At 42.5% G+C, this 12,982-nt stretch overlaps 2 protein-coding genes across 2 annotated transcripts; one reads left to right on the forward strand and one right to left on the reverse strand.

Moving 5' to 3' along the window:
• On the forward strand, window positions 1-7,944 carry man2c1 (mannosidase, alpha, class 2C, member 1). Its single transcript, XM_080504402.1, has 26 exons — window positions 1-173; window positions 562-687; window positions 767-890; window positions 973-1,043; window positions 1,124-1,301; window positions 1,382-1,571; window positions 2,094-2,200; window positions 2,278-2,388; window positions 2,536-2,628; window positions 2,739-2,855; window positions 2,934-3,029; window positions 3,105-3,250; window positions 3,557-3,680; window positions 4,376-4,497; window positions 4,597-4,682; window positions 4,758-4,904; window positions 4,994-5,073; window positions 5,145-5,239; window positions 5,419-5,523; window positions 5,634-5,790; window positions 5,940-6,083; window positions 6,965-7,074; window positions 7,182-7,261; window positions 7,400-7,542; window positions 7,624-7,727; window positions 7,812-7,944. The coding sequence occupies exons 1-26, from the start codon at window positions 73-75 to the stop codon at window positions 7,921-7,923; spliced, it is 3,069 nt and encodes a 1,022-aa protein (XP_080360528.1). The 5' UTR covers window positions 1-72; the 3' UTR covers window positions 7,924-7,944.
• A 127-nt stretch (window positions 7,945-8,071) lies between these two features.
• On the reverse strand, window positions 8,072-12,881 carry neil1 (nei-like DNA glycosylase 1). The gene is made up of 10 exons (XM_080504404.1): window positions 12,774-12,881; window positions 11,615-12,097; window positions 11,417-11,536; window positions 9,894-10,002; window positions 9,709-9,802; window positions 8,818-8,939; window positions 8,709-8,736; window positions 8,560-8,630; window positions 8,285-8,483; window positions 8,072-8,205 (listed from the first exon to the last, which is right to left on the reverse strand). Exons 2-10 carry the CDS (start codon window positions 12,067-12,069, stop codon window positions 8,156-8,158), a joined length of 1,248 nt encoding a protein of 415 aa, XP_080360530.1. The 5' UTR covers window positions 12,070-12,097; window positions 12,774-12,881; the 3' UTR covers window positions 8,072-8,155.
• Between the last annotated feature and the right edge of the window lie 101 nt (window positions 12,882-12,982).

Here is a 12,982-nt window from a genome sequence, read left to right on the forward strand (position 1 = left end):
TTTGTGCGTTGTGTGTGCACACTGTTCGTGGCGTTGCACCTGTAAAGCTGCAAACCTGCAGCCGTTTCCGAGATGTTTCACCGGCCCGTGCTGAAGAACAGGCGCACACTGTTTGAAAGAGCCGAGAAGTTCATCTCTGACGTTTATTTCACTGACTGCAATCTGAGAGGACGGTAAGGCGTCTCTGACAACAGGACTGCTGCAGATACAACAGCTGTTGTCTTTTCGTTCATAGCGCATAATACAACGGACTGTAATACGACTGTGACAGCATTCGTGGTTTCATCTGCCAGCTGTCGGCTTGAGTGCTGTTAGGAAATGTCTTTTTACTATTGTGCAATGGGTTAAAGCTCACATAATTTATCTCCTGGAAGTGATTGCTTATCCCAGAGCCCTGATCTTAACATTATCCAACCTAAGGTCACCGGAACGGACAGGTGGCTGTAACCCGGGCAGCATCCACACAATATAAGTTGGGAGGAAGTGATTCTTCTTATTAAGGTAGAGACTGGTCACACCAAATACTGATTTACCTTGCAAACCCTCATTGATTCTCTGCAGGCTTTATGGAGATTCCTGTCCACTGGAGACTCTTGTCTACTTCGTTTCTCCTAAACGAATCCCATTCACTAAAGCTTCTCAGCAGAACTTTGCACCTTATAAAGTCGGCGATACCTTTGGACCAACGTGAGTGCTATTTGCAGGTTTTATCACCCTTTTGTCCGGTCAGATCTTGGCACTAACCCAAGCTTGATGACTTCTGAAGATGGTGGACCTGCTGGTTCAAAGTGACCCTGAAAATCCCAGAGTCTTGGAGAGGAAAGGAGGTTCATCTTCTGTGGGAAAGCGATGGCGAAGCAATGATCTGGAGAGATGGCCAGCCTGTGCAAGTAAAGTCGCAGCAGTCTTATTTGTGCCTCATAAAGATGTGTTGTGTTGTATTAAAAGTGTTGATGGAGTTCTGACTTGCAGGGTCTGACGAAAGAAGGTGAAAAGACGAGTTACATTTTGTCTGACTGTCTGAAAGCGGATGAACCCCACAGGTCAGCTCACTACTGTGTTGATGCATTGCCAACTCAACACTTTGACATTAAACTAATTCATATTTCTCACTGTCACTCAGTGTCACGCTCTATGTGGAAGTGGCCTGTAATGGAATTTTTGGGGCTGGTCAAGGATCCATGATCGCGGCTCCAGATCCGAACAGGACGTTTTCTGTACAGAAAGCTGAGCTGGTGATATTCAACAGGGATGTGAGAGATCTACTGACTGATTTTGAGATGCTCGTTGACATTGTTAAGGTACCGCCACCTGAAACACAACATCACACGTGAACTTTGAGTATGGTAGACCATAATCGTGGCCTCTCTTCTTTTTCCAGGAACTTGGAGAAGGAGAGCAGCGAGGATACCAGGCTCTCTTCACCGTCAATGAGATGGTCAACCTCTGTGAGCCCTCTGATTCGAGCTCTTTCTCCGGAGCACGCAGTCTGGCTCAGAGCTTCTTCAGCCAGCGAAATGGAGACAGCCAGCACACCGTCCACGCAATGGGTCACTGCCACATCGACTCAGGTCCAAACTTTAAGTCACGTAATCCACCGTTCAGTTCAAAGTTTGTTTGTATACCTCGTTGGGTTCACATAGTGTTACCACTCTATAGACTTAAGCGAGGTGGGCCAATTATATGAACAAAGAATGAAAGATATTAAACCCAGTATGTCAACATATATTGCTGTTTGAACTTTCTGAGTCTAGAACATTTCTACATTAACATTTTTAATGGATATACAGGGATGTGAAAAAGTTTTGGGCAACAGTGAAAAACCGTAGCAAAGTAATGAGGCTTTAAAATCTAAAAGACATTTTGTTACTTAACAGAATTTGAATTGGACGACTCTAAAAAAAATCTAATAAATAAAAACAACAATACTTACCTTTTGCACCCAAAAGAGCATAAATTCTTCTAATTTAACTTGTAGTTTACAGGAAAGTTGCCAGAATTTTTTATTTTTTTTTAAACACCTTTCAGAATACAAATCTAATGAAAGTACACATGTTTGTACGATTCATTCTTATTTTGGACTCTATCCACAGCATGGCTCTGGCCCTATGAAGAGACCATTCGTAAATGCGGCCGAAGTTGGGTGACGGTGGTTGATTTAATGGAGAAGAACCCGGAGTTTGTCTTTACCTGCTCACAAGTATAACTCACTTCCTCACACATGATCTGACATGCACCTGCAGATCTGATCAGTCTTCTGAAATGTTTTTGGTGCAGGCACAGCAGTTTGAGTGGGTAAAGAGCTGGTACCCAGGACTCTTTTCTAAGATCCAGCATTTCGTGAAGAGAGGCCAGTTCATTCCAGTTGGAGGAACATGGGTGGAAATGGTAAATCTAGTCTTGAAATGAACCTGTAGACAATATTTCACCTTTTCTATCAAAGTGCACTGTTGCTCCTTCTGCCATGTGGGCTGTTTTTTTTTTTTAACATGTCGTCTCCATCAAGGTGCGCTAATGAGTCGTTCCTCTTTGTAGGATGGCAATCTTCCTTCAGGTGAATCCATGGTGCGACAGTTTCTGGAGGGCCAGAGCTTCTTTAACAAGGAGTTTGGGATGCTTTGCAAAGAGGTAAAGTTGTTCAGCATGTCTGCATCATTTTATCAATCGTAAGATACTTTTATGCAGCTTTTTATGAATAAAATTTGCAAACCAAAACGATCTTGTTTTCCGATCTCCAGTTCTGGCTTCCGGACACGTTTGGCTACTCATCTCAGCTTCCTCAGATAATGCAAGGCTGTGGCATTTCCAGCTTTTTGACGCAGAAGCTGAGCTGGAATTTAGTCAACACCTTTCCTGTAAGTACTCAGCACACGCAAGCTCCATAAATTGGTGAAAAGTTAAATTTTTCAGTTTCATTTTACCTTCTCCCAAAGCACAACACATTCTTCTGGGAAGGTCTGGACGGCTCCAGAGTTTTAACCCACTTCCCTCCTGGAAATTCCTACGAAATGAAGGGCAAGGTCGAAGAGGTGAGTTGATGTCGCCGCAAGCATGACATGCTTCGAAGTATAGTTCTTGAAAATCTTCATTCGCTCTGCCCACAGCTGCTAAAAACTGTGAGGAATAACAAAGACAAAGGGCGCGCCAACCACAGTGCGGCCTTGTTTGGCTTCGGGGATGGTGGCGGGGGCCCCACTCAGCTGATGCTGGACAGACTGCGCCGTGTCCAGGACACAGATGGACTCCCAAGGTCAGTTCCTGTCCTCCTCACAACACTCATGGATTATAACCAAGCCCAAAATGAACTGGAAACGCACAGTCACACATTTGTATCCTCTTTTCCTGCTCTGTGTGGCGCTGTTTATAAAAAGTGGTGTGTCACCGTGTGGGCAGCAGCCTTTTACTGTGGCTCGTGAATTGAATTCTGGGATATGAGTTAACCTACCGATCTCATTATGACGTCTTGCTTGTGTATGCACTCACGTTTTAGTCAGCCTGAAGAACAAAGGTGTAACCACAGAGCTGACATTACTCACGTCTGTCTGTAATTCCTCAGGGTCCAGATGTCCACTCCCACCAAACTGTTCTCTCAGCTGCACGCCGACTCTGCCCTGTTGTGCACTTGGACTGGAGAGCTCTTCCTGGAGCTGCACAATGGCACGTACACCACACAGGCACAGGTACAATAAAAAAAAATTCAAATCGCAATCCTCTCGGGAATTTTGGCAAAACTAAATTGTGCGAGTGTTGAGCACAAACGACTAAGAAACGACGAAGTACAATGAGATGTGTCAAAAAAGTGTTCTAACTCCTTACAGAAGTGGCTCCTGTTTACACACATTATGAAGATAGCGATCATAAACTGTCTCATTTTACATGCATTTCCACATATTTTATTCGGTTATAAATTAATGGAACCTACTGGTGTGTGTTTATTATTATTACTCTCAAAAGCTGCCAGAGCTGCAATAGAAATGTTTAGATCAAAACGTACATTTGTTAGAATCCAATTTAAATTGCTATTCACAGATGATCTTTCATCTAATGTAACTGAAATTGAGCTATTTTATAAAGAAGATTGGGCAAAAATCACAGACTCTATATGTACAGAACTGGTAAAGACTGGCTACAAAAGATTTATAGCTGTAAAAGGTGGTACTACAAATTGTTGACGTGGGTGGCTGAATACAAATGCATGACATTCTGGAGGATTATCTGTTTAAAAAAATAAAATAAATTTCAAAACTATTTTGATTTTTCTGTTCATTTCAAAATTATGCTTTACATGATCATTTATGTTATATAACGCACTTTGATTCTTTCAAGTTCTTGAAATTTGTTTCATTTTCTCTCTTGCCTGTTTTCTTTCCCCCAGATCAAACGAGGAAACCGCCAGTGTGAGGCTCTGATTCATGATGTCGAGATAGCCAGCAGCTTGGCACTGTGCCGCGACAGGACTTTCCTGTATCCTGTGGAAAAGCTACGGGAGATCTGGAGGTTTTATGTTTGTTTAAAAAAAATAAAAAAAAATTATAATAATAAAACACCGTGCTTTCACTATTCATATAAAGCAAAAATCAATTTTCTAATTTTCAGGCTGCTTCTGTTAAACCAGTTCCACGATGTGATACCTGGCAGCTGCATCCAGCTGGTTGTGGAAGATGCACTTAAGTATTATGAAGGTGAAGTCTGTCGCACAGCAGATGTTTATTTCAAACAGGAATGCAGGAGTCTAATGTTCATCCACCCTATCCCAGATATTCGCTGCGTTGGTGCTACACTTCTGAAGAATGCCTGCCAAGTCTTGGGTGCAAACGGGAGCTCCCCCGGTGTATTTAACTCCCTGCCATGGGAGCGCAGCGAAGTCATCCAGATCCAAGACGGCAAAGGGAAACCTGGCCTTGGTATGTCTGATTACTAACAATGTTCATGTTGTAACCCTGTGAAAACGCGTCCAGGTATTTGATGCTCTGCGTTCTCCGTGGCCCTGCAGCTTTGGTGAGCGTTCCCAGCGTCGGCGTCTCTCCCGTTCGACCCACACAGCCTGCGACGCCCGTCTCCGTCACTGTACAGGTACGTCAACGGGCCATTTCGTTCAGTTGCGTTGTCATTTAAACTGGCTGATTGGTTGCATCACGCTGCAGGCAGATGGCACCGTGTTCATGGAGAACGGGATCTTGCAGACCGTCGTAAACAAAGACGGCACTTTGGCCTCGCTGCACTTAATCAGTTCAAACAGGTACTTTAAGACCACATATGGGACGTTTATTTATTGTCCACCGTTGCTGTTGTAATCGATGACAGGTACAATCCGTTTCACATATTATAATTAAAGCAGTGACACTGAAATACTTAGTTGTTATAAAATATTGAAATCGTTTGTGACGCGCTTGTATCTGCGTCATCCCCCTGTTGCAGAGAAACCATCTCTGACGGCTCCTACGGGAACCAGTTCGTCATATTCGATGACGTCCCTCTGTACTGGGATGCTTGGGATGTGATGGACTATCACCTCCAGACAAGGTTTCAGCCATGTTCATGACACTTACGTGGAATAAGAGTCTTTTGACAATTTGAAAAGCATCATTATGTTCATGAGTTTGATAGCATGGGGCTAACCGGTAACTTAATAGGAAGCCGGTGCAGGAGGTGGTGCAGCCTGTCCGCGTGGTGTCCTCCGGTGGGCTGCGTGGCAGCGTGAGCTTCACCCTCAGGATCAGTGATAAAAGCTCCATCACACAGGAGATCATCATGGATGCCGCCTGTCCTTACATTAAGTTCAACACGGAGGTACACGCCAAGGATCTAGTTTTGTATCATCAAGCTTAAATTAGAGAAAAGTGAAGCATGTTTGTCACAAACATTGAAGCGCCTCAAATGACAAAAAACATAAATGCAAATTAAAAAAAATATATTTTTGCCGCATGTTCCAATTTCAGGTGCAATGGGCAGAGTCGCACAAGTTTCTCAAGGTGGAGTTTCCCGTGCGAGTTCGCAGTCCCAACGCGACGTATGAGATCCAGTTTGGTCACCTGCAGAGACCCACACACAGAAACACTTCATGGGACTGGGCCAGGTTTGAGGTTTGTCCCTTCAGATGCGTGTTAATCCTGATGGGCATCAGTTCCAGACCCAAAAGCCAACACTCTTTAAACAAGAGTAATATGCTTTACACAATAAAAACACCCACACTTAATAAGAAGTCCCAATTACTACAGTGGAGTGTAAATAAACGGAATACATGTTAGTATTTTGCATGACCATCAAGACTGCATCCGTTCTTTCTTAAAGCACAGAATGTTTTTGAAACGAGTCTTTCTGTGGGTGTAGATCACAGAAATATGACGCCAAAGCAGACTCCTTGATGTTTATATCAGGACTGCCTCCAGTCGAACACAATTACCTCTACTTCCTCCTTACATTTTCCAGAGTGTCTCGTTGCTTCTTTTACCTCTGCAGATGATGATTCAGCATGACAGCGAATTGATCCAGGAAACTTGGTGACACAGTTCCAAAAATAAAAAAAAACCCGGCCAGGTTATTGCCCTTTTTCTTGAGAAAATGTAGTTCTCATCTGTCATTAACAATGTTTAAGACATGCATACTATTCAAACTTTAGTTATTTAAGGTGTATTAAAATATCATTGTGTATCAATGTCAAAAATCCCTTTTTATCATTTTATTTCATTATATTTTAGAACTACAAGTTCACCTTTTCGTTTTTTTTTTTTTTTTTTTACACACGTATCTAATGTTAAGTGAAGAATACGAGTACTTTTGGCAGATGTAGGTTTATGATTGAGATTATTGTGCCGATTAAATCTGGGACCAATCACGTTGTCTCGTTTGCATTGCGTGCTGGAGTTGCATTTCTATTCAATATGTCTCACGTTTGCACACTGCTGTATCTTTTTTTTTAATAACCCGCATCATCTTTGCATTTATTTTGTCTTGTTTTTCTCAGGTTTGGGGTCACAAATGGGCCGACCTGTCGGAACATAACTTTGGAGTTGCTCTGCTGAACGACTGCAAATACGGTTATTCTGTTTACGAGAACACCATGACACTTTCTCTGTGAGGTCCCCCCCATCATTCATATAAACCTGCACTAATGTGATGCATTGAGCTGCACCTGATATAAATACTTCTTGCGTCTGACTGTAAATACCTTTTTGTTTCAGGCTGAGAGCGCCCAAGGCCCCAGATGTCACTGCAGACATGGGAACTCATCAGTTCACATATGCAATCATGCCACATTCAGGTACATTTTAACCACACTCCTGATGTGCTGAAATAGCTGTCAACACATTACATAAACATTTATTTAGATGTATAAGCATACTCCATGTGGATTGGGTGGACTGTGATTTTTTTTTTATTTAAAATTTTTGCTGTGCAGGCTCTTTCCAGGATGCTTCTGTCATTCGGTGTGCGCACAACCTCAACTTCCCTCTGAGGTTTCTACAGTGCAGCTCTGACTCGGCACCCTTCAGTGCCTTTTCTGTGAGCTCTGAGGCCGTCATACTTGAGACCGTTAAACAGGTATCGACACTACAAACAAGCGTTGGGTGAAAGTGCTTCGAGTGCACTTTCCATCCAATTACTCTTTACTTGTCGTGACAGGCCGAGGACAAAGCGGGGGCGCTCGTGGTTCGTCTGTACGAGTCCCATGGGGGCAGCGTCGCCGCGACACTGCGCACCACGCTTCCAGTCAGAGAGGCCTGGCCGTGGGTGTTTCTATTTTCCACATCGTTTCGCCCTGAAGTCTCTTTTGCTGTATTTGTTTTACTAACAGTGAAACTCGTTTTCAGTTGTGATCTCCTGGAGCGGCGAGACCCCACCCAGCAAGCACAAGTCACACCAGAGGGGATCGCGCTGAAGTTCACTCCCTTTCAAATTGTGACACTTCTGCTGATCTTGTAATTTCATACCGTGATGTGCCGTTTCACCAAGTTTCAGGGGAGTCGATGACGTGGGAGACGACCAAAAACAAATAAGAGGTTAAAAAGTGGTGCATCAAAACAAAAGAATTGACTGATTATTTTGTATGAACTCAAACACTTTTTACATTTTTTTTTCGAGAGAAATTTTATTAAAAAGATTTTACAGTATAAAAGAATAAAACCTTCCCACACAGTGGTGCGTCCCCTTTGTTTTATCTGGACAGTCTCAGGCTTCTCCTCTGTGGTGCTGAAGCAGCGACTCCTAAGACACAAATACATTCCAGGTTAAAATTCCAAATGATTGAAAAATATTTTATTTGGGGAAAATGTCAGGATCTGACCTGCAGTTGGCTCCGTACTGGTGCTTTTTCTCCTCTGCATGTCTGATTTAGCTTCTTTCTGTGGTGTGTTTACTCGCTGAGTCTTTTCCCTTGTTGGTTTTCTTTCCCTTCTGCCGGCATCCTTTTTTTCCTTCTTGGGTGTTTTGGTCACACGTTCCTGTTTGATCTTTGTTGTGCTTTCAGAGCGAACTTTGGCCACCTAATCAAACACAAATACAGGTTCAGAGCTGCAAAAGTCACCAGTTTTCAAACAAGACACTCATGTTCAGGCTTACCTTTTTCTTATCTGTGTAATCGTGGTCATCTTCTTTCTTTACCCTCTTTTTTGGCTTGGGAGACTTTGAGTCTTGTAAGAAAGAAAAAAAAAACATTGTCTGGTTCGATTCAGCCGAGATGTTCAGCCTCATGAAGAAAACTTATTTACCTTTTGGTGCCATAGGGCCGGGATCTCCCTGAAATTGGGAAAAAAAATGGTATTATTGATACTCTAATCTGACTGAAGGGTAAAATACCTGATTTTGAGACACACCCACCTTGAACCACATAGTCCTGCCATTATGGTCCCTTGCTGACTTCATGCCGTCCACGTAGTAACATTGCAGCCAGGCCTGAAAGGCAGAGTAATCTGACTTCTCAGGGTCATAACCTTTTCCACCTGAAACACAAAACACAGGTGCATCAAAAAAAACTACAATACAATAGAAAAGTACTTTTATCCCATAATTTCAATCAGTTTCAATTAAGCATCCACACTATAGATTAATTGCACATAAGCTATGAATTTTTGTCTATATATAAATATAATTTTTTGCAATAACATCCTTACTTTTATATCTTAAGGTACAAGTGAAAAATAAACAATCGTCTATAACTTAGTATAAAGAAATACAGCAACCACCCACTCATAAATATCTCAATTAAAATCTTAATGTTTTATCATTTTAAGTCTATACAGGTACATCTAAAAAAAGTGGAATATTTAAAGTTCCTTGTTGTGCCAATTATTTCAAAACATAGAACAAGTCCATCTACTGGGATGGAATTTGGGGTTCAGAACTTCAGTGTCTTGCTTAAGCACACGCCGACATCTGGACAAATGGGGGATCAAACCCACAGCCTTCCAGTTGAGAGGCAACCCACTCTACCAACTCAGCCATTATTATCACCTATGGTTAAAAAAATTCAAATACTGATCTGGTGAAATATTCTAATATTTTATTTTTGATTTTCATGATTAATAAGCTAAAACTAAACAGAAAATGGTTTAAATATATCTGTGGATATGACATAAATCAAAAGAAATCACCTTTGTGTCAGTAAAGTGGAGACATTTCTCCAGATATGACAGCATTATTTCAGCATGCGAGTAAAGCCTTTTCATTTAACATGAACGCAAACTGAAACGAAGCAGGCGGTAAACCCACCAAGGCTCACCACCTCCAGAGGTACTGTATGACAGAGTCTGAGCAGGTCACCCGTCTCCTCTTTCACCTTTTTCTTTTTTCCCGTCCCTGAAGACTTTTTGGGAATAATGAAGAAAGATGCTGTCATACAATGGTTAGATTCAGTTGCTGGTTAAAAACAAGTATTTCTGTCTGGGCCAAGTCACCCTGATGTCTGTGGTCTCATTCTTCGGCGGCTTCATGTTTTCACATAAATCCTCTGACTCAAGGCCTTCCAGTGCTGTCCGTGCAGACACAAACGGTGGGATATTCAATCTGTTAAAACAAAGAGATACAGTATCCTAGGCCCATTCTTTTATCAAACAAAATGTCTATTGTTTTCAGTGAGTCACTTGTGTTTCCCACAGGAAATCTTCTTAGTAGGCAGTTCATAACTGAAATAAACTGACCTTCAAACTCAGGAGGTGTTGATACTGGTTCTGTTTGTTTTGATAACAATTTTGAACCCATTAAAACAGATTTTTTTCTTCAAGCTAGAACCTCAGAAGGAGTAGACTTTAGAGAATTAAGGAGAGTGAGGCTCATTATAGCCAACAACATTACAAAATTCCAGGCTACTATTATAATATTCTAAATATGTCCGAGTTATAATGACATGCATTTCATTGAAATTGGATTGGACCACATCAGTGGGACTACTTTCAAATATTCAAACAAAAACTAAACTAACCACTAATAAGTGATTTAGTGTAAAATTATAGCACATTTTATGTTCTTCTTCCTGCAGAAAGGCACAGTGGTTAGTGGCTATATCAGTACTATGAGCAGACCTCAGTGATACAGTCCACGACTAAAAATCGCAGCTTAGATATTTACTTCAACAATGTTTTACTAGTTTGTTCAAAGAGGCCAACAATACAAAGGGGCAGTTGTGGTTTGTCCCACGGAGGAGCATTCCTGCAACTCTGTGTCCCACCCTTCCAGTCAGAGAGGCCTGGCAGTGGGTGTTTTTATTTTCGCACAATTTTCGTCAGAAATCTTTTTTGAAGTCTTTTTACTTTCTCCCTTCAGTTGTGACCTCTTGGAACAGCGAGATCCCATCCAGTCAGCAAAAGGTACACGAAAGTCACTCCCTTTCAAATTGTGACACTTCTGCTTTTTTTTTGTGGTAATTTCTTAGTTTAGTGTGCCGTTTCATGGAGTTTCAGTGGAATCTAATGGATGGGTTATTGTTGGACAAGAAAGACAATCTAACACAAGCCAGGGATTTCTGCGGCACAGTAGTCACCCTGAATTATTTAGAAAGTTAATTTGCAACTAAATAAGAATTTGAGACAACTTGTCACTATAAGCAGTTGCTACAGGAACAACCTGTCCTTGGCAGTTGATAGATAAAACAAATATTTATTAAAAGAATCTATCATTTTAGACGGCAGCAGGTTTACTTCGGGCCACACGGTGGCCTTTGTGCCAAAATTTCAGTGCTTCACTGGAGTTTGCATGTTCTTCCTCTGCCAGTTGCGCCAGTTTCCTCCCACAGACAAAAGACATTGAGGGCAATTGGTGACCCTAAATAAAAATGTGAATGTGAGTGTGTGACTGTCCGTCTACTGTCCGGAGATTCGCTAATCTAAAACAGCTTTACAATTAAAAGGAACCATTAACAGATCAACCCAGTACGGGTGTATTCCTCATACAGGTCTTTATCCTGTTGGTGCATGTTCATCACCTGAAAAGGATTTCAGCCCTCAAGTAGTTCCCGATACCGTTGAAGTACTTCTGATTGAGCAGGACTTCACAGATGGGCTTGTCGAAAGCGCGGTCAGAAAGGTGGGACAATACATTCTCCCTGTGAAAAGATTTGGACGAGTTAGAGCGACACTGCTGTTTCGCTTGGGTGGACGAAGCGACGCTTGGCACTACGAACCTGAAGCTTTTGTACTCAAACATGATGCAGGGTCCTCTGCCCGCCTGCCACGTCCCATTGGGCTGCCAGCTGCCAAACCTGCGTGCATCCACATAGCTCAGCACTCTGCACGGCTTCTCTTGGGTGTAAAAACGCAGGTGGGCATGCTTGGGCAGCTCATCCTCTCCCGTGAAGCGGAAAAAGCCCGACATCCCGAAGCGAAAGACAATGTCCATCGGTTCATCCGCTTGTCCTGTCCTCACTTTCTGTTTTGGCTCGTCAGTCTTCATGGGCGTCAACGTGAGCTTCACCTCCTTTCCTCTGGAAGCGGCTGTGATGCGATAGGCGTCACAGTTGAAGGACACATCTGGACTTTTGCTGACCTCCGATTTTATGACGGGACCACTGAACACAACCCCAGCGCACATTTTGTTCACGAACTGGCTGGCCAGGTGGAGCTCCGGTCCCTCGGGCATTTTGCTGGGGTGAGCAAAACTGGTGTAACTGCAAAGAGTGAAGCACTGATTGCATAAGAAAATATGTTCATAACTACAACATGTAACTGTTCACGTCAGTGATGGAACAAGTTCAGGCAGGGGCAGGGTGGGGAAGGGTTACCTAACCCACCCAAACCCTTAGTCCCACCCATCACAATGCATTAAGAGACTGGAAAATATGATCATTCGTTGATAAAATTCCATCACCTCTGTGACCAGTTCTGCAAAGTTTTTCCTGTTAAAGGGATGTTGGTCCATTTCTTATGCTTGCTAAATGTGGAATTGACTTCTTCTATGTAAAAAGTGCCCAGAAATGTCTGCTTTGTATTTGCACCTGTGTAATTAAAATTCAATTTAATTCAATGATTCAAACTTCAATAACCCCACCATAATAAGAGATGTATAAACTTAAATATCTATATTACGATAAATAAGGGCCAAATAAGGGCCCAGTCCACACACATAACGAATAAAGCACATTTTATTCAGCTTTACTTAGATAACATGACACTCTACAATACACTGAATTCACAACAGCCAAATAAACACTGCATCCCTCATGACACCTCCAGTAAATAGCCTGATCTCAGCACAGGGACGTTTGAGTGCGTTGCAATATGTTGAGTTCAAGGTAACGACAGGAACATTGATACTTTAATTCATTTCACAAGTGCACGACGTACCTGAAGCAGGTAGAAGAATCACCGTGAAGTGAAATTGCACAGAGTCAGCACGGTGCAGTGGGGCTCTGCTCGGCACGAGTCAGTGTGCGGCTGCATTGAGCAGGTAAGACTCGACCACCAGTGGTTTCACAACATGCGTGTTACAAAACAAGTTGTACAATCACACCGCGTGTCGCGCCTTCAGAAGGAAATCTCGCGAGATCCACGAG

This window comes from Blennius ocellaris, assembly GCF_963422515.1.
Source record: "Blennius ocellaris genome assembly, chromosome: 11".
Lineage (NCBI taxonomy): Eukaryota > Metazoa > Chordata > Actinopteri > Blenniiformes > Blenniidae > Blennius > Blennius ocellaris.

What these genes read in the sequence shown, in the direction of transcription:
- neil1 (XM_080504404.1), bottom strand. Translation starts at nt 12,069, where the DNA reads ATGCCCGAGGGACCGGAGCTCCACCTGGCCAGCCAGTTCGTGAACAAA. An exon ending in ATGAGACCACAGACATCAGG is followed by an intron (nt 9,803 to 9,893) that starts GTGACTTGGCCC and finishes ATTCCCAAAAAG; the next exon opens with TCTTCAGGGACGGGAAAAAA. An exon ending in TCTGGAGGTGGTGAGCCTTG is followed by an intron (nt 8,940 to 9,708) that starts GTGGGTTTACCG and finishes TTTGTGTTTCAG; the next exon opens with GTGGAAAAGGTTATGACCCT.
- man2c1 (XM_080504402.1), top strand. Translation starts at nt 73, where the DNA reads ATGTTTCACCGGCCCGTGCTGAAGAACAGGCGCACACTGTTTGAAAGA. An exon ending in TGCACTTAAGTATTATGAAG is followed by an intron (nt 4,683 to 4,757) that starts GTGAAGTCTGTC and finishes ACCCTATCCCAG; the next exon opens with ATATTCGCTGCGTTGGTGCT. An exon ending in CACTTAATCAGTTCAAACAG is followed by an intron (nt 5,240 to 5,418) that starts GTACTTTAAGAC and finishes CCCCTGTTGCAG; the next exon opens with AGAAACCATCTCTGACGGCT.